Source organism: Spinacia oleracea, chromosome 5 (genome assembly GCF_020520425.1).
Source record: "Spinacia oleracea cultivar Varoflay chromosome 5, BTI_SOV_V1, whole genome shotgun sequence".
NCBI lineage: Eukaryota > Viridiplantae > Streptophyta > Magnoliopsida > Caryophyllales > Amaranthaceae > Spinacia > Spinacia oleracea.
In genome coordinates, this window is record NC_079491.1 from 88,358,395 (window position 1) to 88,383,970 (window position 25,576).

The 25,576-nt window shown below is 34.3% G+C and overlaps 1 protein-coding gene and 1 long non-coding RNA gene across 3 annotated transcripts; both read right to left on the reverse strand.

Annotated features, from left to right (window-relative positions):
* Nucleotides 1-3,763: 3,763 nt before the first annotated feature.
* Nucleotides 3,764-11,262, reverse strand: LOC110789993 (uncharacterized). Its single transcript, XM_021994723.2, has 8 exons — nt 10,994-11,262; nt 10,773-10,866; nt 5,986-6,105; nt 5,856-5,904; nt 5,422-5,521; nt 5,219-5,280; nt 5,014-5,072; nt 3,764-4,266 (listed from the first exon to the last, which is right to left on the reverse strand). Exons 1-8 carry the CDS (start codon nt 11,143-11,145, stop codon nt 4,162-4,164), a joined length of 741 nt encoding a protein of 246 aa, XP_021850415.1. The 5' UTR covers nt 11,146-11,262; the 3' UTR covers nt 3,764-4,161.
* Nucleotides 11,263-13,116: 1,854 nt separating this feature from the next.
* On the reverse strand, nt 13,117-18,900 carry LOC130460696 (uncharacterized). 2 transcript variants are annotated; one of them, XR_008920716.1, is made up of 4 exons: nt 18,546-18,900; nt 18,205-18,264; nt 15,364-16,761; nt 13,117-13,762 (listed from the first exon to the last, which is right to left on the reverse strand). It is a non-coding gene; the product is annotated as an uncharacterized lncRNA (long non-coding RNA). The 2 variants fall into 2 exon arrangements; XR_008920715.1 differs by lacking the exon at nt 13,117-13,762 and having other exon boundaries at nt 13,773-16,761; nt 18,546-18,885.
* Between the last annotated feature and the right edge of the window lie 6,676 nt (nt 18,901-25,576).

A 25,576-nucleotide genomic window follows, 5' to 3' on the forward strand; every position in this document is an offset into this window, starting at 1 on the left:
CTTACACTTGAAAGTCCTTTGAATATTCTGTTCTCTTTGAAGCACTTGTAAAGTCTTCTAAGAGATGTCTATTCTTTAAAGTCATTTAAAATCCTTAAAGAATAAGTGAAGTGATAGTTGTCAAATCAACGTCAATTTTCCTCTCTTTAATTTTAGTATAATATATTATACTCCGTATTCGTTAATCAGGAAATTACTATACAACCACGTCCCTTCTGATAAATAATCAAAATTCGCCGAATTACAATAGATATATGTGTAAATAATAATTAACAAAATATAAATCGGGGAAGCTGAGGTTGGGTCGTCAAAGTATATCCATATATTGGCACATGTGTGATGGAGTAATGGATTAATAGACATGGCATGTGTAATTGTTGTACAACTTTAACCTATGACTCCATGTCATGTATGGCGTATTGGCGTTTATGTTTGGTGAATAATTGATGGAGGATTATGGTGTTTTTATTGTTCCGTATAGTATTACTGGATCTCGATCATGTTCGGATCCAAATAGTTTGACCCCACAAATTTTAATAATTTAGGCTTTGAATCTTTGATGAGATATGGAAATGGAACCCATGATATTTGTCTATGAGACCCCCCCTCAAGTCAGTGACAGCTAGAGATATACAGTGTTGCCATGTAAGATTAGTAAACTTTCTATAAATAATCATTTGTCTTGGAAGACCAAGGACAATTCCAACTTCAATCTTCGATTACTCTTCATATTACAACTTGAACAAGTTAATTTGGTGTGGGCGTTCTAATACTATAAATAGTAATGAAATGGTCCACTTGGTGTACGAGAAAACTATGCATTAATGCATCATGTAATGAGACGGTCCACTTGGTGTACGAGAAAACTTAACCCACGCAAGTTATAACTGGCTCCATAATCTATTCCTCGCAAACGACCTAACAATAAAAAAGCAACCTACTTTACGATAGAAGCTGAACTAGAAATTATATCCTGTGACTAAAAGTTAATACTTCGTATATGATTTTATCTTAATCTAATGTTTGAATTTACGTTATACAAATATTTATGGACTACTAACTAATCTATACTATAAATAAAAAGGCGTTTAAAAGAAAGTATGTATGACACGTGGCGCTCTACTTATGGGTCGTACGCTCCATGTAATATTCATATACATAAAAAATGTCAAACATAGTTTGCGTAAGGTTTTACCATTAAGCTATTACATGTGTTATGTTATCATTGCATAAGAAAATATAAGTAAATGTGAGTGTTATGAACGACATAACCAGAGGCATCTCCTTGGCCCAAAAACTAGTTACTAATAAATTTAAGTCAATAATAATAAGAAGTACTCCCTCCGTATTTATTTAAGAGATACACTTAGCGGAGCACCGGTATTAAGAAAAAGAATTAAATGAAATAAAGTAATAAAACAAGTGGGATTAGGTAGATATTTTAATAAGTAAAACAAGTGGGAACCATGTTATTTTAAGGGGGGTGGGGTGGTGGTGGGGTGTAGATAGATTATTTAATTAGATGGTGGGGTTGATAAGTTACTAAAAATGGCAAGTGTATCTCTTAAATAAATACGGCCGGAAAGGGCAAGTGTATCCCTTAAATAAATACGGAGGGAGTACCATATGTTTATTATACAAAGACGTGGATTTGTTGTTTGTAAGCAATGTAAGAAAAATAACAAGTAAAAGCCCGCAATGGGATTCGAACCTTGCACCCAATACCTCCTAACTTTCGTTTTTTATTGCACATTTAACTTTTAATTATATCAAGGGGGAGGTCATGGCCCCTTCAGGCCTCCAATTCCGCGCTCATGTATCATGGAAACCGAAAACGCACAGCACATTACTGGAGGGGAAAAGGCACGATAATAACTAAAGTGTATCACAAACTTTGTTGGAGTACTCTCCTTCTTCAACGTCTAACCGATTATACCTTATAAAATACAATTAAGGTTATATTGTACTTCACTTTGTTCATGTGCTCACAAAGTACAAGTATGTCCATGAAGAAATAGGCTTAGTCATAGATCTCCAAATAGTGATTTTCAAAGGATTAATTTGATGATGATTGTTCATCAAAGACATATAGGAGTTCTTCAATTCATTAGTTGTTATTGATATTTCATGAGTATATCAGAGATATACATAGTAGCTTTCAATTTAAGGGTTACCAAAGCATTGAAATAGTCGTGTTATGGAATGTATAACCGGTTGTAAAAATGCATGTATGAAATAATCGTGTTATGAAATGTATAACTGGATGTAATAATGTATGATATAGTCGTGTTAATGAATGTATAACTGATTGTAATAATGTATGAGTGACTTGTATAGAAAATTTAATAATGCACTTGCGAAAGGAGACATAATTATAACGGGCTTCTGAGTCATTAATTAATTTTAAAATACAAGGCTTGTATATGACTTCACACCCTTTCAATGCAGTTGACATAATTAAACATTCTCATGGTATCAAAGCAGGTTATGAAGATTGAAGAGTATGAATGTCTTGTAGCACCATTGGTACGAGGAATAGTAACATTTGTCCAAAAAAGTGGGAATTTGATAAATTACCGTTTATATATAAAGTAGAGACACGTTGCATTAGTTGATTCTAATTAGTCAAAATAGATCCTGTATCATTCTAAGTTACTCCGAAAACATCCTAATTAACTAAATCATCAAAGAAAGACACTCCTTTACTTTTCTTAATTAAAAGCCAATCCGTGTCATGCTTGTCTCAAGCTTTTGTTGATCCCATAACAATTTTCAGTTATTATGTCCTAAATAACCTCAATCATCTATACTACAGAGTATAACAAAACATCTTATTTACATGTCTGCCCTTTTTATAAATCGTCTTATTTAAAAACACTTTGTTCGAATTTTGTTTCAACTTTGCATTGAATGGTATTAGCTAGAAGATACAAGTCTTTGTTGCTTCAAAAACTAACTCTTTGTTGTTGGAATTATGTTAATGTAAAAGCATTGTTGTCCACCCTTAAATGTAACAAATGACTACTACAAGAAAATGCTTGTTCCGTGTAAAATTGCTCTATCCTGTTTTTGTCATAATTAAATCTTGGTTGGGATTATTTAGCATAAAACAGTTACACAGGCCTATCTCTTGATAATAACATAAAGGTGTCCCATGTTATTATACCCATAAAATATAAGCAATATCGTATTATCTTGTCTCAATTATTGCAAGGATAAACCCCATTTCTATTAATTTCTCGGTAGTTTCTGTCAATCTACCTCCAAAAGAAACGACGAGAGTGCCAAGGATGTCGATTGAAATGACTGATGCTACGTTTCTTGATCTTCTTCCATTTGTGCAAGACTTTGTAAAAGAATCTAATAAGTTGGCCTAGTTAAGGTGTTTGTATGAGCCATATTATGAAGTATTATGGAGTCACCGAGTATAAGTTATATGATCTTCATTTTATGGAGTTACGAAGCATATGGGATACTAGACAAGACCAGACCAAATAAATAAATAATCCCTCCCAAAAAACATTCAGACCAAAACATACCAAGAAGAATCAGACCAGAAAAATTCAAACCATACCAGACTAGAAAAATCACTCATAAAAAATATTCAAACCAGGTCAGACCAAGAAAAATCAGATCAGGATAGGTAAATCCCAATCCCAATTATTTCATACTCTGACAAAATCAAAACAACAAAAATCAGCATTTCATACCAACAACTAATAGTGATTATCAGTGTCAACTTTGTAATAAGATGAGAAGTCAGTCACCTCAAAATAGAAAGCTGTCATTGGCCAGAAGGAAAAATATTTTGCAATCGGAACATGAATCTAACGTGAACAGACTATGTGAATTACATTTGCGTGAAGCAGTAAATTACCTAGGAATTTCTTATACAAGATGACATATGATATTCGAGAATAAAAAACATTCGTGCATAAAAAATAATTACAAATTTGGTTGATAAAAAGTGTCAACAATATCAAAGATAGGAAGCTGTTCCAAAATCAGAAAATCAGGGGAGCACCTGAATCCAGATTAGCCTCCTCATAACAAAATTTGACTTTTAGTAGTGAATATACTTGCTCAATGTATAGAACTTGAATGTCATTCTAAACGCTTAAGAATTTCCGTAAGGCACCTAAGGAAGCTTTGAGGTTTTCCTTACTTAGCAAGTTTCCTTAAGACTGCCTCAGCTCGCTGCTCAAATTTGGGAAGGACCCAATCATGCTGAACAATGTCAAGGCTGTCTTTCTCAGCGCCCAAGCTCTATTTATCCATACAAACAAAAGCCGTCATTATACACTGATCAAATCGATACGAGTAAATGTTTTGACTCTTCTGAGCCAAATCCGACATTATTAACTTTTCAAAACAAAAATATAGTACCCCTTATGATATATCATTAAAAATATTAGGGAAGACAGAAAAAAAATAGGCCATATGTCATGGCCTCAAGGAAAACTGGGAAAGTATAACTGCACCAGGCAAAAGCCCTATGGTGTTGGATTGTTCAAAGTTTTTAACAGTTCTGCAGAAGAAGCAAAGAAAGGGGCGAAGAAAATTACTCTTTTATTAATAACACAAAAGAAGCAGCAAATGAAATGTTACGTATTTTACCACCAAAACTTGCCAAATTTGGATATTATTTAGTTATAAAATGGCTGAAAAGATGGATTCACTTATATCCTTTGCTCCTTTAGTTACCTACTTCTAATATTACCCAAACACAGAAAAAAGGATTCTTCACAACCACCTCCCTCCTTTAGTCCCTTCCCATCAAATCCCCTTGACCTAAACATACTATAAGAGTCCTAAACCTCTAGCTCCTTAATTTTGAGGCCTTTGGGGAAAAGCCAAGACAAAAGGTTGCATTGTACACCTCTTAGCCCAGCCAAAGAGGAGAAGGGCCTACCAAGCCACCAAAGAGATCCAATAATTCCCAGCTCTAAAGAATCCCCCAGGCATGGACCCTTAATAGGTTTATAAAAATTAAAAGAATGAAAAGAAGCATACCTTTGATGGGTCAAAGCCAAATCCACCCATTTGCATCATGCGTTGTGTGTCATCCATAGCTGGATTAAGGTAAAAAAAATCAGTTTAACTACAAGAATTACTAGAACCAAAATATTAAAGGGACGAGGGTCTTAAATATACACATAGGTTGCAAAATCTGTAATGATCTGCTTGAACAAAATTGTGACAAAGTATTAAAAATTACCATTCTCCTCCCCTAGAATTAGGCTGAACAAACCCCGAAGTCCAAATAAGTTGAGGAAATACCTGAAAGAAAACAATTGCTCAATCAACTAACATGGAAAAAGAATAAGAACTTAAAAAAAATATGAACATGCACATTCTTTTGAAATTCTAGATCTCTCAAGAATCAAAAAACAGCTAATGATTGCCAAATGAGCAGTTTACCATGATCGGCTGCTGACATAGCTCACATCAACAGTGCTCAAGTCTATACCATTCTGAAGCATTGACCTGAACCTCTGAGTCAGAGGGAAAGGGATTTTGGCTGAAAATACGGCAAAGAGATGTTAATAAAACTCTAATGCTGGAAACACTTATGAAACAGAACATAGACAATAATATAAAAATGACACTTTTTCTTTTAGAGAGTATATACAATAATACAAGTGAGTAGTGACACTTCAAGTCAAGGAGAACATATACTCATATAGTATTTCACATGCAACCACTGGAACGAACGATAACAAAAGATGAAAATTAGTTCTTAGCATTAGATGAAAGAACTAAAACATGCATGGAAATAATAAGAAAGACATCAGGTAGTTCATATATCAAACACAGAGAAGGCAAATTCTATCAGAGTTATAAGAAGAACAAACCTGCCACAAACCCAGAGAAGAAGAAGTTCACAAAAGCAAAAGTGAGCGTCTGGACATATAAACGGAAGGATTATTAAGTACACGTAAGTAAAGAATCAATTCAAACAACATGTTACAGGAGTTGCTTTACCTGAGGTATAATCATTGATAGATTTTTCTTCATCATATCCATGGCCATGTTTGGGTCAGAGAACATTTGAGCTTGGGGATTTGGAGCTTGGCCTTTGGGAACATGTAGAATTCCATTCTCCTGCATTTAATGTAGAATCAGTCATTTCCTGTTCGGTAAATTATTATGCATGACCGAGAAATACCTCAATATCAGCCCCATCTTATGGGGATTCCCTCCCAAAAGAGGGGGGAAGAAAAACAGGAAAAACACCCAGAGAACTTAAAAGGAAGAAAGCACTGGTGTTGCTATCTTAAACATGCAAAAGCATACTAGATGGACAAAAGACAGAGCAGCCAGAAGCAATCAGAATTTCCGAGGAAGATAAGCAGTGCATGAACCTGGTAGCCTAGATAAATGTATCGACGAAGATGGCACATTACCAGAATATTACCTAAATGGAAGCAAGCAATACCATTAATATACTTAAATGCAGTGTTTAAAAATGCGCGCTTAAGAGCTCAAGCGCTAGAGCAAAGCGCTTAATTAGGCCTAGGCGAAGCGTTTTGGAAGAAGTGTGCCGAAGCGCACCAAAGAGCATGAAGAGTGATAGGGAAGCAAATCTGATGTTATATGCTTTATTTTTGTTAAAACAAAGAGTGATAGGGAAGCAAATATGATGTTTATATATTTTTGTGATTATTTTAGTAAAATATATATGCATAGTAGTAAAGAAACATTTAATTCTTAAAAAGTGCGCTTCGCTTCGATGAAGCGTGCCCTTGTGCTTGCGGCCTTGCGCTTAGGCTCTAGGACTCATATCGCTTTAGTGCGCTTAGCGCTTTTTTATACATTGCTAGAAGACATGGAAGCTGAAGAAATAAAGAAATTAAAAAATATGGGAGCAATCACTTAAAAGGCTAAAAATAATGTCAGAGGCGGAGTCACTACAACCTTCAAAATCGGAAAGCAACCAAAGAGGCAAGATGAACATGTGCTTTCATGAAACCTTTCATCGTCAAAGATCGAACAACCTTCCCCCACCCCACTTCCTAGAGTCCTGGACGCCCTTTCTCCTGAATCCCTCAACGAAAACGTACAACGTCACATAAAGTGTTAGCTACACCTATGAAGATGATGAAGCAGGTAGCTAACAAGACTTTTACAGTGTGTCCACATGTAAAATGAGAACAGCTATGTTACTCCGACACTCCGGTGGAAGGTGGGTGTCGGTGTCGACATGACCCGACCCGCGACACGACACTCGACACGTGTCCGGGGAGGTATCGACACCGGTGTCTGAAAAGGGTCCGAATTGCAGTGTCGAAATCGGCGACCCGGTGGAGTATTAAACCCTAGATCTGGAAATTGAAGGGTTATATATTCGATTATTTGTTGGAATGATAGGGCTTTTGTTCGCGAGGTTGAGGCGAGTACAAGGGTGAAACTTTTTTCGTCTCCGGCGACCTTCTTGCCTGTCAATTTTGTCAATTTGCCGTTGACCGTAGAAAAGAGGAATGAAAACGGCTACTGCTGGTTTTCCGATCTCCTGTTCTTTTACTCTTTTCATAAAATAAAAATAAATAATTAAATTGTAAAGGGTAGGGAATCTGGAAAAGGTATCCTATGTGGTAGGTACCCACATCTGCCACATCAATATTGGGCCTATTGGCACATAGTTACCCACATCTTCAGCACTTTTTGTCTTTTTCTAACCCACGTACCTGCCTGTTTGGTTTCTTTTCATTCATTTTTTTCATTTTTTTCATTTTTTTCATTTTTTTCATTTAATCTTTCATGTTTTTTAATTTAACAATTATTTTTTATTACTTTTTAATTTTAACAACTATTTTTTAATTTTTAGATAATGTGTCACTTTTTTATCCGACACTTTGTACGGGAGTCGTGTCTAAAAAATAAGTCAAGACACTCCTTTGACCGTGTCGGAGTGTCTGCCAATATTTGGATCGGAGTGTCCCGACACGACACCGACACCCGTGTCCGACACGACACCGACACCCGTGTCTGAGTAACATAGGAGAACAGCAACGAAAAGAAACAACAAAAGGACCCACATCAATACATGGAGTATATAACAATAAGGATTTTAGCACATTGCTCAACCTCACAACTCATCCTCTTTTTGGAAATCAAACAAACCATTGTCAAGCACACGTGTTATAACAGTTGAAGCGAAACCTGTTGGCTCATATCATATGTGGCAGACCAAAGAACCCAAACCCATTTTCTCCTACATTTGAAGTTTTCCAAAAAAGCCACTCACCACTAAACAGCTTCACGTTGTCATTCTACTTACCTTTAGAGCCATCGTGAATATAGCCTAAAACCCCTGAAATGTAATCTACAGGACTCTTGGTTTCTTACTCAAAAGTCAATACTACATAAAGATACTAGGTCAACATCATGTAGTACATCTGTAAATGGATACTTCAAATGGAAATAGAAACCTTGAAGATTAGCATGGTCTCTTAAATGCCACTTCAAACTTCTCCATTTTCTACTCACATTCTGCATAACTATTGGTGTGCACCAATTCCCTCGGTTAGTTACTTAAGGCAAGAGTTCAAGCTTCAACAACCACTTTTGAGATGATTTCCCTTCATTTGGAGCAATAATTCGATATTAGGAACCTTAAACGCTCCCAAATAAGAGTATAAGAAACTTCAAGGGATGAATAAAGTTTTAACACTCTTCCCTTGTAGACAACCCACAAATAAAGAGATACCATTCAGTACAAAACCCCTCATAAGTCACAACTGACAAACTAAAGCAGTCCTAGAAGGCCAAATCAACATGCTTGTATCACGATCATGAGCTATGATCAACGGGGAGTCGAGGATTATTGCTGATGCAACAAATTATATTTCTTCTATTTGCGGAAAAACACCACAACATAGTGCCTTTTGTTCAATTAATCAGATTCCGGGCTCAGGTTTAGTTTCATGTTTCGTGATTTATTTGCAATGCCCTAGTTCCTCTACATCATGCTACTAACCTTTAAAACCATAGAGAACGCATTCCATGAAACAAAGGGCACTAATGTCATTAATAGTCTCAAGATTCATGAAGCTACAGGTCCAACTTTAACTTTTAACAGATCATTAATGCTAAAGGTAATCAGAAATAACCTCCATTGCCTCACCTTTTAACAGATCTTATAGGACTCTTTTCTTGTCCAAAGTTTGAGATTAAATAAAGATACTTGGATGGATATGATACATGGACACTTCAAATGAAAATAGAAATCTTGGAAGTTGCTGAGTCTGGCCTCTTAAAAGGCACCTTCATTTATAACTTTGTCCAACTTACCAACTATCCTAATCTAAAACCCTTCCAGTAAATATTCTTCACCTTTTCCATTTTCTATTTACATATTCTACATTGCAATTGATGTTTATCAATTCCCTTGGTTCATTAACGGAGCTATTATTCAATAGTAAGGACCTTAAAGTGCTCCCAAGAATGATTACAATTAGTTCAACGGATGAATTAAGTTTCACCACTCTTCAATTGCCGATCATAAAGAAAAATAAACAACCCAAACATGAAGCAATAAGAAGTTCCAGTTCTAGTCACCGACTGGATTGAAATGAACATTTCGAACAATTGAACGGTTTATATCATGTTAAACCCTTGAAACTAAACATCTACCACGAAACCTCTCATAATACACAAGTTACCAACCAAAGCATCCCTAAAGGACGAATTCAACATAGCCTATAATCATATACTACCTCCGTCCCTTCGTCCCTTAATACTCACACCGCTTTCCTTTTTGGGCCGTCCCTTATACTTGCACCGCTTCTATAAATGAAATTTTTTACCAATATTATATTATTTCTCACATTTACCTATTACCTGCACCCCTACTCCCTACAACAAATCATTTAAATATTCACACCCCCACTCACCACCCCTTACACATTTCCAACTAACTATATTAAAAAAAACCCACTATCAACTAACACCCATTAAATTAATAAGTCAATTCAAATGTCTTAAACTCCGCACCGGTCAAACCGGTGCGAGTATTAAGGGACGGAGGGAGTAACAATTTATGATCAATGGAGACTAGTTAATGCAGCAATACAGAGTATATCTCTTCTATTTGAGAAAGATTCCATTAGCTATCGCTTTTGTACAACTAATCAACACCAAGCTAAAATTTGAGCGCCAGAATACCAAAATTTAATAACAAGAGCTAATTTTTTCCAAGGATTATCGCTAATGCAGAAAACTGCATCTCTTCTGCTTGAGAGAAACACCTCAATATCTCACCATCCATTCAACTAATCAACACCAGGCTGAAATTATGTACATTGCGAGCTACCCTTCACTAAGTGAGCCACAACCAAAATAGCACTATTTAACATAGCTCATTTAAAAAGCTGTTTTATAACCAAGGGCAATTGCTAACGCAGCATAAAAAATCTCTTCAATTTGAAGAAAAATGGCTTAAGATATCATATTTTAATCAACTAATCAGCACCATGTTGAAAGAACATAAAAAACACTCCGTATCAAGCTACACACAACAAAAGTACTCCGTACTAAAGCTTCAGCTGATAAAGTGAATCAAATTACATCAATTTTGCAGCTGAAGCTTACTAACAATGCAAAAACAGAAGCTGATAAAGTGAATCAAATTACAGCAATGCAAAAACAGAAGTATCTTACTAACAATAACCATAACTATTACTCGTATCGAATTTCTGCTTTGATCTTTTGTTTTTATTATCTCAAAGTCATTGTAATTGAAATTAAAAAATCAAGAGAGAGAGAAGGACCTCATTGCTGTAATAGGTACGGCGAGCACGAAACGATTTGGGAGGGATGAAATCAGCAGAGGACCTCAAATTCCTCGCCCTAATTACAACTTGCCTGCACATTATTTCCCGATTCAAATTTCAACCAGAAAACGAAATCAAAATCAACCTAAATCAAAGCAATCAAAATTCAACCCTAAAATCAAATTAGTGAGAAAATCTAGTGAGAGAAAAAGACAAACCCTTCTTTGACGATCTTGCCGTCAGGGTTTTGGAAGGTGCGTATGAGCTTAGAGACGAAGTAACGAAGAATCCCAATGAGAACCATGACGACTGATAAGGGTATTAAAACCCAGTCTCTAATCGTTGTATCTAATACGAGATCTTCCGCCATCGAGCTACTTTCTCTCTCCTCCTCTGTGAAATTTGTGATTTGTCTCGGGAAGAAGATGACTGAGATTTGTTCGGGGGTTTTTCAGATGGATTTAAGCAATTAGAAGACTTTCTGATTTTGTGAGATTGATAACACGTTCACCCAATTGAGGATTCTTGTTTGGACAAATCCGGACCCGTTTTGGGGTTTTGACCGGATCGGGCAAAAAACTTGAAATTCTAATGATCTATTTGTTTTATTATATCATTGTATACAGATAGGTGTTTAATAAATTATAGTCATAATACTTCCTCCGTCTTTTAATACTCACAACGTTTGTTAGTTTTACGCATGCCAATGCACAACTTTGATCATTTATATCTTAAATTCTCTTTATGCAAAAATTATAAAAAGTTGATATTTTGAAAATACACATTAAGACGAATCTAACAAGATCCCACATGACTATGTTTCATATTATATAAAAAACACTACAAATAGTCAAAGTAGATTATATGAATAGTGGCAAAAGTCCAAACGTTGCGAGTATTAAAAGACGGAGGAAGTAGAAAGTTAGAATAGGTCCTTTTTCAAGTTAGAGTATAAATATGTTCTTAATTTTAAAATGTTTATGCATAAGGAACTCATAGAAAAACCGAGTTATAAAATGGTTCATTCAATAATGGTAAAAATCAAGTTAGTTATTTATGTGATCAACCAAATAATTACATATAATTTGTATAAGTATAGACCCCCTCTGTCCTTATTTTTTCGTACATTTGCAAAAATTTTATCATTTTGTTTGTTTTAGAAAATTTTCGTTTTCCATGCATTAGCAAATTTTTATACGAATTGAAAGAAGATAGAAAATTTATCTAAAAAAAATACTAAGTATGTTGGCAAGTGTAATGTCACCCTATGAAAAAAATTATAGGATAAATATTTCATGAAACGTATTTAAGGTTAAAAACTTAACATCAAGATAAATATCCCTATTATCTTATGTTGCTCACGGGTTTGTAATACAGATAGGTGTTTTATAAACTAGTTGTTGAATCGTGCGCTAGCGCGCACGATTCCCCAAGATATAAAATTAATTCAATTAAAATACTACGTAAAAATACAGGCATAAAGTTCTCCCCAAGATATAAAATTAATTCAATTAAAATACTACGTAAAAATACAGGCATAAAGTTCAATGGTTAATACAACGACGAAGAACAATGTTAAAATATCACGGTTAAGTTGGAATTGCATATAATAATATTAGCTTATAAAAACTTCAGCTCAGATGATTAATATCAGTCAATGTCAAAATAAATTTTAAACTTAATCACAAACATTATCCAAAATTGATTCTCTAAAATATAAAAAGAACATTTCCTTGCGGGGAAAACACAAAGATTATCTATTAAAATCTTGCAATCTCGTTGTGCAAAATGCATGGTCATACATTTTAAAACAAATTACCAACAATATCAAACTTAACTTTCTGTCTTCCCCTTTGATTTCTTTCAGTGCGAAGGCTAATCAAGTCTGAGTAGATCACATGTCTAACATCACTTCAACCTCACCCCGAGTCATCTCACCATCGATTCTTTTTTGCTGGTTTGATACATCAGTTACCTTCGATCGAGAGCTTCTTTTGCTGGTAGACCGACTCCTACTTTGTGAATATGGAGTTCTCTGCTATACCTCATGAATACTAATCAGTTATGGTACCACCCCGAGAAAGTATAAACTTCCAATCTTATAAACTTCCTCTCAATAACGTTAAACTTCTTCACATTCGTGCATTCAAACAGACCTAAAAACTTCTATTAGACAAAACTACCTAAACTTTCTATTAGCGTTATAAGTTTCAAAAGATAAAATCAGCCAACTCAAAATAGCTTCTCAAGGAAAATGACAAACCTGTATTGTGTATCTTCCCCAAATTTCTTATGATTAACCAGATGTAGCCTCCCCTGCATTAAATATCCTGTTCAAATTTCACTAAATCTCATTGAGTACTGGAAAACAAAAGTGTTATTCTTATTGCTGAATTTAGAAACTTTTGCTAATATATGTATCATTACGAGTCTAAAGACCTACAAGATTAAAATCACCTTCAAAACGAATACACACAAACTAAAGTAGGCATGAGCAGGCGTATCAAATTAAGCTTGTTGATGTGAAAATTCTAACAATCTAAACAAGGCTAGACGAAGGCGGGTCTCCCCTGGACTGTTTCAATCTTGAGTTCTTCCGACATAAAAACGATTGTGGACATATGACCAAGTCAAATTTGCATAATTTCGAACCTTAGTATACCCTATGTATATTTAGATCCGTTTTGGATAGTCATTGTTGCCGTTTTAGGAGTATCAACTGGTAAACATTACTCATCTAGCCGTCTTAGTCAAATGTAGATGCTTTAAATTAGCCAAAAAACATGACAAGATTGACAATCAAAATGCCTTCAAAAAAAATGCTTCCGCAAAATCAAAATCAGAAATTAAAACACATGCATTAATAAAAAACAATAAAGCAACAAAAACGAAAGAAATCTAACCTGAAGAAAACCCTAATTGAGCCCACTCAGCAAATTATATCAATATTATAACCATCTCTAAAAGTCCTCTCAGCATTCAGTAAACTGAAACATAGAATGAGAAAAACAAAAATTTCACCTACATACCATACCTAATTAGCTGGGATTTCAACGTTTAACATGGTAAATGACTCTAATACACGTAACATGCTCAATGTTATGTGAGATTAAGATATAATTACTAATCTCACGATTTGGGAATAGGGATCAAAGTAGCTAGTGTTTTTCATGTAGACTTCTTTGGTCTGACCCATGCCATAAGAAGCAGTCAAACTACACAGATTTTTGCATCAAACTCAGAAGCACACCAGATTTTTTATGTTTAATATTTTAGTAACTCTAGCTCTTATCTCTCTATGTCCTCAATTTTTTCGTTCTCTTCCTCTATCTCTCATCTTCTTTTCTCTATGCCTCTCTGCTGCTATGTCTTTCTATCATTTTTTCTCATTTTCTCTAATTTGTCTCTCATCAATTCAAACTTAAATGAAATGAATTCAAAACCATAATTTTCAGAAGAACTGAAAGAGTGAGGTGAATCACGAAAATATATTATTACCAGGAAAAGAAAACTACAAGAAAAATCACTAAGAATGAAGAAGCTCTAGAAAAACCAAAACAGTAATTCTAATCTCACAATTAGAAAGATGGGAAAATATATTTATAAAAATTAGTACCTTGCACAATGGCTTTGATTTGGGGAGAGATAGACATCAAATTGTAACTTACTCATTTAAAACAAGCACAAGGAAGGAAACTGTAATAAACCAACAAGGCACTGACCCACCTGTTTTGGTTTATAGCAAACGCAACAAAAAGGGAGGAGCAACAAAAAAGGAGGGCAACAACACAAAAGTGGCAGGAGTTGGCACATAAGGGCATAAGGCCGTTACCACTACCTGATAACCGGAGCAACAGTAGCAGAGTAACATTAATGCACTTAGTAATATAAAATTATAAATAGTAGAGAGAGGAAAGAGAAAAGGGTGTATTGTATTGAGTATTGAGAGTTTTTGACCTAAAGTCACTGAATTAAGAGATTGATAGCCTAAAACTATTACTTTTGTAACCTTACACTTGAGTAATTCAGAAATCTATAATTATTCTCTTCCATTTGCTGTGTTATTTGCTCTATTTTCTCTGTTATTTGCTGGTTGTTGTTGGAAAGAGCAGGTGTATTGCAGAAATACAGTCTAAGAAGGACACGGTCAACACCAAGACATCGTCAACCATTAAAACTTCAAAAATGATTGAATTAGGTACTAAATTCAGCCATGTCAGAAGCAACCTCTCTTTGAAAATCCAACCAATAGCTGTCAACATTGACCCTCTCTTTATTTCACCTCATTTTCTAAAAATATCTTAATCCACCCAAAATCCTCTAATTAAAGATGGTGAGAGATTACCCATACAGTTGGTGATGTTGAGGGAAATTCAGCACATCGCCCCCGAATTCAGGATATGGTCAAGTCAAACATTAAAGAAAATTGACTACCCCACCAAAAGTCACCTGGTTGCAATACCCAAAATTCAGGATATTGGCTGTGACTCTTGATTGCAATACACAAAATAGTAGTTCAATGATTACTCTACCAAAAGTATCCTACTTTATTACAAACAAGAAAATTAAGACCAACAAAGAAACTTACATATTTTGCTGCAGTGGTGAGATTCCAATCAATTATTTTTTCTAAGTCAATTGAAGTAAATCAATTATTAAATGCCTTCTTCCCCTTTAGAAGTTGGTTCATCCCAGCATAGAAAACATCGACGTGCATCTGCACGGTTCAAATTGAGGAATAGACATGTTCTTCTCCCTATTGAGCTCATGCGCACTGGATATGATTTCAAAAAACACAAAACAAAGTCAAAGAACCAAACTTTAGCAGCCCAAAGAAACAAACTGAGAGGATATAAAGCTTCTAGAATGTAATACAAGAGATATCAAGCCTGAAAGACCAGGCATTGATATCTTCAAATATATAAACAACGTGAGCAAAGAAGAGGGCTAACCATGGTAAACCTAACAATCAATATGAAAACTGAAACGACCCGCACTCAAAAGGGGCTATGAGAAAGATTTTAAACATCAGCGAAGGAAAGTGAGGAAATATTTGGCCTTTTCTTGACAATTACAAATCAAATGCAAGAGAAATGATTCTACATAAATGATAAAAGTGAAATCAAATTCTCTGAAAGCAACACAAACCAGAGGTAACAAAAGTAAAAACACATACATGCACAATCACTCAAAAAGTGATCAAATCACCTAAAATATGTACATCTCATATCCAATTTTCCCCACTATACCATCGACGATGGTGAGGGGAAAGCTCTTTATATCAAGCAACTTATGAACACAAATAACGCAACTGGTCAACAGCTAGCAAAAACGTTTTGGATACTACATTATGTTCGTTGTTCTTCCCGGTGTCGACTTACAAAACATAAAATAAGTTAAGTAAGCTAATGTTTGTGCCCTCCTATTCCACTTACAACTAAAACTTCCTACAGAACACTTCTTTATTCTTCTAATCCTACTTGTATTCAAACGAACAACCATCAAAATACACATCGACTTGTTCAATTTCATACCGATACTCGAAATTGACCCCAACAACAACAACAACAAAAATTAAAAACCCCTGAATTAATTATTCTAAAACCAATTAATCAATGACTGACGCTTGCAATAAAATCAGACATAAGAACCCTAAAAGGCTGACTCCAACAAGCTACTTATGCCGATTTATCAAATTAAATAGACCATTAATTGACATTTCTAAATAAAATAATTGAAAAAATTGAGATTAAAACTCAAACCTTGGAAGGGTCAACTTTCTGGAAGTTCTTGGCGAGGTAATGACACGATCAACAACCTCAGATTTGTTGAGGAAGGAACATCGGTCCTCATCAGGAAAGTGGCGGTGAGAGAAGAGGAGGTTGAAGGAAGACGAAACCGAAGATGGAGAATGTTTTAGAATTGAGCCCATTTCTCTCAAAAGGTGTTTCCATCTTTGGTGAGCTTACTATCACCGGAATTGCCCCTGCAAATGAAATACAACCATTTTTATGAAGAGTTAGTTAATTAACAATTAAATTACTGAAATTAGGCCATTAAAAAAGAAAAAAATTGAGATGTTTAAGATACCTAAAGCCAAACCCTAAGTTTCAAGAACTCTGCCTAAATCCTAAATCCAATCCTTAAACCAAACTGAAATAAAAAAAAAAGTGACGAAACTAAGAGAATTTGGAATAAATGATTCATGGAGATGAGATAAAGATTTAACAATTAAAACTCACCTCACAAACATAAAAACTAAAGCAACTCTATGAACAAAATAAGGAGGAAGAATGCCCGATTGATTAGTTTGTTGCAAAAGTAATTAAAATATCATAAGATCAGTAACTAAATCAATCCCTTGACTACAACTTAGAGTTTCAATTACATTGAGAAGCATTGGAACAATGAAAAGAACACCAAAGAACTGATGTCTTCAAAATTAGCAGAAAGACGAATTGAAGAACATAGTAGACCCCGAGCAAGACAGAACGATCCGAAAAGACAAAAACAAAAATATTAAAATACATATTCTGTGATCAAGAATCACGAACTCAGTAAAAAAACCAAACACTGATGAACCCAGAAAACACTAATGAACCCAGAAAAGGAAAATAAATCAAAGAGGCTAACCCAGAAAGACGAAGAAACAATAAAACATGTTCAATTAACAAAGGAACTCACGAAAAACTACAATTTATTAATAACTCCAATCGACAAAGAAATTCAGCTTTTATGTTTTACCCATCATCTAAATCTTTGTAAATACCCTAATTATTAATCATAATATTCTACAATCATCTGAGGACTGATCAACATAATTACACACAAAAACCAAAAATAAATCAAAAACCTTCTTTCTCAAAATGTGAAATCAAATGATTACACTTTTCTCATACACAAATTGCAAATTTTCAATCAGCTAAGTAAGTAAGTCATTAAGCTGAAGCAAGTCAAACCCAGAATAGAAATTCATCAATATGAACACTATGAATCAAAGTACATCATCAAAACCATGATTAAATCAGAAAAACAAATATTTAAAAAAAACTAATAACACTAAAAAGATGGGGATTTGTTATTTGAAGTATACCTTAAAGAGTCCCCCAAAGAAGTTGGTGTCTTAATAAGGGAACAAAGAAGCTTAAGATTGCTAAAAAGCATAAAAACCTTATACACTAAAGACAAACTGATCCCAAGAGATTTTGCAAACAATAAACCAACCCACCCTCAAAATCTCTTTTCAATCGTAAAAACAATGACACACCCAATTAGAATAATATACTCACTACAACCAACAAACTATACATTATAAAAATCCAAACTTTATATTACACATACGAAACAAAACCCTAATCACCAATCATTTCTTACACAAAATTAAATTAAATTCAAGAAACGGAAAATAACTAAAAGAGTGAGAAATTACCTTGAGAAGATCCAAGTCAAGAAGTTTAGCACCAGCTTTTGAATCCCAAACATCTTGTAACTAAATCAAAATCATAAATTAAAATCTAAATTAGAATCATAAATTAGAACCTGGGTATAAATTTAGAAGCAACAATCAATAAAGTAACTAAATCAGAACAAATTCCACCCGAAGCAAACGAAGATTATCGCATGTTCCAGATGAAATCAACATAACGCAAATAATGAAATCAACAAAACGCAAATAAAAATCAGATGAAATAAACAAGCAGAAATCACAAATAATGATCGAAGTAGATTGAATTAGAAATGCAAAATAGAAGAACAAGAATAATAGATTACCATTAGAAAGAGCGAAAATGAAGACGGAAAGACGAGAGAGCTTCGTAAAGTGAAGTTGATGCGGCACTATCGATCCACCGGACACCATTTTTGTGGAAGATGAAAAGCATCGCCAAGTCTATGGAGTATGAATTGCAGGAGAGATGAGGAAAAGGGAAGAGAGCGAATTTCAATGGCGGAAATCGAAGAAGGGAGAGGAGGGAGAAAATGGGGGCGGAAGAGATGGAGTAAGACTGTAAGAGTTAGGGTTTTCCACGGGGTGAAAGGAAAAAGAAAGCACGAAGGAGGGAATCCGAAAATGAAAGCAAGTTTAAGGGCATTTTGGTCAGTGAACTATTGGATAAACTAAGTTCTCACTTTTAAAGGTTGTAGGAAGTGTTAGGATTACAGCCATAATAAAAAGTTAAAATAGGTCCCTCAGTTCATCAGACAAAAGTAACGTATGTAATTATAATTGAGTTAAACAAAAGGAACGTGAACTCTAACTTTTTTATTAACATTAATATTTATCTTTTTCTACATATTTTTTTCTATTTATTTTATTACTTAATATTTTTTTCGTATTAATGTTAATAAATTGTGTCCGTAATTTTTTTTTTCTTTAAGATTTTTTTCTTATTATTATAATGGGGTAGAATCATATTAGTATTAAAATTGCTTATGTGATCAAATTTTTTTAAAAAAATCTATATGGCATGTTATTCTATCTATTTTTCTTTCTTTGACTATTCTATCCGGAAAACTCACTATCTGTAATTCTATCTTATCTTTTGAGAGGGAATAATTGTATATTTTTCTCTTATTATCTTTTACTCCCTCTGTTCCTTTATGTTCTTCCCGTTTGGGATATGGTGTGAAAATTAAGAAAATAGAATCTTGTAATGATTTGGTGTAAGAGTAATAATTGAATGTAAGAGAAAGTAATAAAGTAGTAAAGGAAAGTAATAAAGAAATGAAGGAGAGAGAATATATTTTTAATAAAGTAATAAAAAATTATAAAAGTGGAGTTGAGTGGGTGAATAGGAAAATGTGAATGAATTAAATAAGGGATGGTGGGGAATTTTATGATAAAAAGGTATGTCCAAAAAAGAAAATGGGAAGAACATATAGGAACGCCCGAAATAGAAACGGGAAGAACAAAAAGGAATGGAGGGAGTACTTAGTAGTAGTGTCTGATTAATTACCGGTAATGCATCTACAACTGCCAAGTGTTTCAAGGCCTGGTAGCTGTCCTTTATTGCTCACAAATGTTTTGGTAGTAATTTTTTGAGTCGGTATTTATTCTTGGGACCAAACAGGTTATCTTCTATTATATAGTCTGCTGATACTTCGTCTTTGTCTTCTATCCCGAGTGTTAAACGATCGCTGTTCTTTTCCATTTGGGTTTTGTGAGAGGTTTAGAAGGAGGTTTTTCCAGATATACTAAGATATGTACTGGGTGTAAGTCGGTGTGTTTTTGGGTCTGTCAAGTCTGCAATAATGGAATTTCTTCTCATCTAGAAGTCATGTAATTCTTAGTTCATACACTCACATAACATCCAAAACAACCATTATTCAAGTAATAACATCCAAACAACCATTATTCAAGTAATAGCTTTCTCTCTGTAATAATGTAGGTAGTATATGTTTGTAGTGTAAGCTTGAACTCGATGACTTGACCCGTATGGGAATTATCAAACCAAAAAAAATAATGCAAAGGTAATGGAGTTGAACACTTACAACCATGCCAATAATGGGTGGATGAATATGATTGAAGGATACATTTGCATCTATCTTTGCAATGATAAGTAGGAAAAGATGATAATACATACTAATATCGATCTTCAAGTAGCTTCCTGCAAGCTGCGTTTTGAACGTCATCACATCGATCATGTAGTTAGTGGTTCTTAAACTATGGCCTTACTATTAACATATCTCCTCTCTTTCTCTCATTTTTCCATTCCATGGTTACATAATTAAGCCACCCATTCAAAATAACATTGTTGCATGCATGCCGATTTGGTGAGACCGCACAACATCTGTCGATCTTAAAACCTAAGATTTGGTGAGATCACACATTCCAAAGTTTTTTTTTTTTTTTGTTGGTTACACGAGAAGAGGGATTAAGTTCCAATATATATAAAAAAAATAGGGGAATAAAAAGTAGGAGAAGTTTGTGAAAATTTATCTTTATCATATTAGGTAGTTAATCATGGCAAGACCCCAATATTATTTATTTAATTAGTTAATAACTTAATTAATTATTATATGTGATGACGTGGAAATCCCATGTGGACGCTCTCAATGCTCTCCAAAAAACCTCCCCTTTATATATATATATATACTAGTTGGTTTGTTTTATTTTTTCTTTTTAGTAAAGTTTTTGTATTTATGTTATGAGGTTGCGTTACGGTGAATGGATGGTGTCGTTTTGTGGTTTTTTCTTAAGACAATTAATAACTATTAACAACTACAGAGTAATAATTAAGTTAATTTGTAAATATTGCATTAGAGTTCATGCAAATAGTAACTCTAAAGATCTTCTTGAAACGGAGGTAGTTTATAAATATAGCAATTGATATATATGAGTTTTATTTTAACTCAATAATTTAATAGAATCCGTGAATCGCATGGGGCTAAAAATAGAAAACTTTGTCGCGCTGTTTTACGGTTAAAAGCAGTGATTTTAATTTTAAAAACGAATTCTCTCCCTATGATATTTTCAATCAGTTTTGGTATTTGTGTATCATCCTCATTGTCGCTATCGTCATCTTTTTCATTAGCCTGCAAAGATTAGTTGAAGATTAGTTGATAATAAGGGGAAAATTTTAAAACAAAATTTTATCTAATTAAGAATAGGAGAATAACCTTTTCATAGATATGAGCCTCAAAAAGAGCACTTGCGTCTTGTCCAATTAAATTCTTAGCTACTTCATCAAATAAAACAAATATTGTTGATCCAGTGTGATCATCAACTCCAAGTTCTATACGGTACCTGATATTTTTTGGGTTTTTTAAACAAAATTTATTGAATAAAAAATAACAGTTAAATAAAAAAAAGATAAAAAAATGTATAGAGTATAGAATATAAACCTTGGTATTGGCCTTCCAATAGATTTCTCGCAAGTGATGCAATAAAGTCTTTTAATCTTGGAGTGACGCGTTTTTTACAACTCGGGCATGAGATATAATACCAGCTATTTTCACCCATGATTTTAGTAACTTTAGTCTTACAGTAGAAGATTAAATCCTATAAATTTTCACAAATAATAAAGTTAAGTTAGATCGGGTTTAACATAAAAACATGGTTAATGTACAAAATATTAAATACCTTTTCAACAGTTTTTTGGATATGATCGATGAGAGTAGAGATATCAATTGTTTTAGAGATAATTTCTTCTGGTGTCACACCAGTACGCTGTACTTTAAGTTGTCCAATAGTTGTAGTTTCTAACTTTTCACTATAACAACAATAATCTAATATATATATATAAAGGAGGCATATTTGCTGAAATATTATATTAGAGCGCCACATAGGATTACTATTGGTTTCGACCAATGAAAAATAAGATTTCTAATTTATTTTTGAATTAAAAAAATCGATTGCCACATAGATAATTAATTAGGTGCCACGTAGATATTTTAATTAATTAATTACTAATATATAAAACTCCATCTAAAATCAAACACTCTAATAATATAATTAAAAAATAAATCTAAAATAAAATTTATCCAAAATCAAATACTAATCTCAAATAAAATAAATAAAATTTAATTTAAAATCAAACATTAATTCAATATTAGAGCGCCACGTGGGAAATCTAATGGTTTCGGCCAATGAAAAATAAGATTTCACACTTAACTTTGAATTAAAAAAGTCGAGTGCCATGTAGATAAATAATTAAGTGCCGCGTAGATATTTTTATTAATTAATTATTAATATTACGCATATACAATTTCATCCAAAAACAAACACTCTCATAATTATAAATAAAAAATATATAATGAAATTCAGTGCAAAATAAAAAATAATCTAATCTAATATATAAAAGTGGTATATAACTACATACATAGAATTTTTATTTAAACATAATAATTTAATAGAATCCGTGCATCGCACGGGCTAAAATCTAGTATATAATATAAGAAAACATATTATCAAGATATAAACATTAGATTATACGATTCCTTTCTAATATTCTACTAATTAGCATCTCTAATGTCGGTTTTTTGATTTTATTTGATGGTTTTGATTTGTGCTGCATACTTGTGCGTGATTGTGTCCTTGGAAAAACTAATGACCCTAATCTGAAAAATTAACGATGGCTGCTAGCTCAGTGGGTCGAATTATGGAAAGTTGAGAAGGAGACTTAGGTAGGACAAAAACCTCATTGGTGGCAGGGTTGTATACATGATAAGTATGAGTATCTAGGACGCTAAGCATCAAGCCACGGTGCATGTTCCATAACTGGTACTTTTTGGCATTTGAGATCCAGCCGCCAAATTTTATGGTTAAGTTACCCCCGAATAAATACGTTTAATTTTGAGATTCATTAGCTTATTAAGTGTATCAGATATATATGAACTATACCTCCATATGTCTTTCAATTTACGAACCTCCGGAACATCAAGATTTATATATATCTTAGTTGATGGTGAAGTGGTTAGATTAATTTTACCTGTATAAAATAAAATAAAAAATATAAATAGTTCGTAAAATAATTTTTAAGAAATAATGTGTGATACCAATACTTACCTAAAAATTCTTTTACCATGGTAGACGTAACAACTATAGCAAAAGACTTAATAGAATCACCAAGTTGGGTTTTTTGTTGGGAATATTCAGCAAAACAGTTGCTCCAAATTTTTAATTGGGCTCGTTGTTCCCTGCAATGATGTAGATAAGAAAACTAAATAAATAATAACATCATAAATAATATATTTAATTAACTCTACAGAAGAAGAAAAAAGAATGTACCATTGGTCTTCTGTAGACACCTACTCTTGTCCCCATTCCCGCAAGGGAAAGGTTCGATGATGAAAGCATAAAAACTCCACTTGACAGCGCATCTCCTATAAAATAAACGAATCTCGATTCCCCATTTCATTTCACCCGAAACCTGCTATTTATGGGAACCTGCTAAAAATAGTAACTGCCGTAAAAGGTAGCGTCTAAAAGTGGCAAATCATAAAAGATAGAAACCTGTCAGAATTAGGTGTTGCACTCCAACATAAATCCTAAATGAGATAGAAAACCGCGAGAATCCTATTCCTAATAGGATTCGGAAATAAGAGTTACGTATTAATCAAAATCCTAACGAGCCTAGAGTTCGTAACGGGCCCAGACGCATTCCGTCATGAAACTGATATGCGCTAAAAGACTCGAATTAATCTCAAACTCTACGGATTTTAGGAATCCGAATCTGACTAAACAAAACTGCCCAGATCCTATTTTCAACGCCTGGCTCTGGGCGCCGAAATCTTCGGTGGGCGCTGAAAGTACCTGGGGACGTCTCTTTTCCTAATTCTTTGCGGATTAGAACTCTGCAATTCTATCTTTCCACGAACTCTTCCCTATAAATAGGCCCCTAGTTTCGACGTGAAAGGACACAACAACACATAATATATTCTGAGTATTGACTATAAACCCCTTAGCCTAAGCCTCTCGCTGCGAAACTGTTCACGCGTTCTGTCGCAATCGATCCATAAATCGAACAGAACGTATCCTGTCCCATAATCGAGATTCGTTAAATAAAAAGGAGAAATAGCAAAGTCAAAGTGGTTAGTTTTCTGAGAATCGTGACGCACCTCTCAAGGGTGCGTCGTAATGTGTCCCTTTTCGATGATTTAACTGCTTTCCTCGCCCTTTTTATGAACTGTTAAACTAACTTAATATGATTGTTCTATCACGCCTAATAAATATAATATTTTTGGGAAATCGGATTATCATGCTAGGTCCCTTAATGTTATTTAAATCAGATAATCACGATCGAATTAGTATTATATGTTGCATATTGCTAAAATCAACTCAGATTAGTTTAATAGTTAACGCATGTCCCTTCAATTATTTATGCTGAGCTAGTAAGGATATCCTGCCTCTGGAGTTATCGACGAGCGAATTACTCCTCTCGGTAGTTACAGTCCCCCGAACCCTCAATCTCTACCTTGCGGGTGTATATTGAGAGATCCCCACACCAGGGATCACAAGGGAACCTACGACCATCGTGGTCAAACATAATTGCACTCCCTTTATGTCACGATAACCGGGTTTTGTCAGTTTTTCTCATTGTCGTTAAAAACTGAATGGCGATTCCTATATTACTAGTCAATTGGGTGTATACTCACAGGAAATCCAATTACACTTGATTGAATAAAAAGAATCGTCACACCCACGAGGGACAAGGTCACGCATTAGCCTCGCGCTTTTTCGACCCCCTCACAGTGGCGACTCCACTGGGGATAGTGAAGGAAATACTCGTGCTTGTAGGTAATCAAAATAGCCGAAGGGTGAAACGATCCTACCCCTCGTTTATTTCCCCATCAAGTTGGGACGACCTGAAAATCAGCATATTAATGTGAACGGGCAGAACATCATAACGAATCTCGACTCCCTCGGGAGTTGGGACTAAGGATACCTTTTTTCGCCAATAGGGGGGTGCATACGCCGCGCATGTTTCCCACTCGGTACTTGTGCAGGTAGTACACCTATCCCGAACCCAATCGCTCGCCCATTAGGTCCCTCTCGCCTGCATGCCCCCTTGGCTTGCACTTGCGGGTTGGCCTCTTGAGCGAAATTCGTCTGTTGAAGACACTACCTCGACCGGGGCATGTGTTGGATCTACGATAGAAGCGGTACCAAGCCAGACGCAAATAAACTACCCATAGAAGCCTCTCATAAACTACGTGGCATATTTAATTTTCAAATCCATGTTTGTATTGTAGTTATGTGTAGCGAAATATGTGATTGTGTGTGACAAACTATCCTAGAAAACCAATGACCTTAAAAATTGCCCAAACATTCATAGACTAATTTGCCAAAGAGTTATTCCGAA

Bases quoted from the DNA above. Each gene is read 5' to 3' on its own strand.
- LOC110789993 (XM_021994723.2), bottom strand. From the start codon at position 11,145: ATGGCGGAAGATCTCGTATTAGATACAACGATTAGAGACTGGGTTTTA. The intron at 5,522-5,855 runs GTTTGTTCTTCT...CCGTATTTTCAG, and splicing joins CTTCTCTGGGTTTGTGGCAG to CCAAAATCCCTTTCCCTCTG. The intron at 5,281-5,421 runs GTAAACTGCTCA...GTTTTCTTTCAG, and splicing joins TATGTCAGCAGCCGATCATG to GTATTTCCTCAACTTATTTG.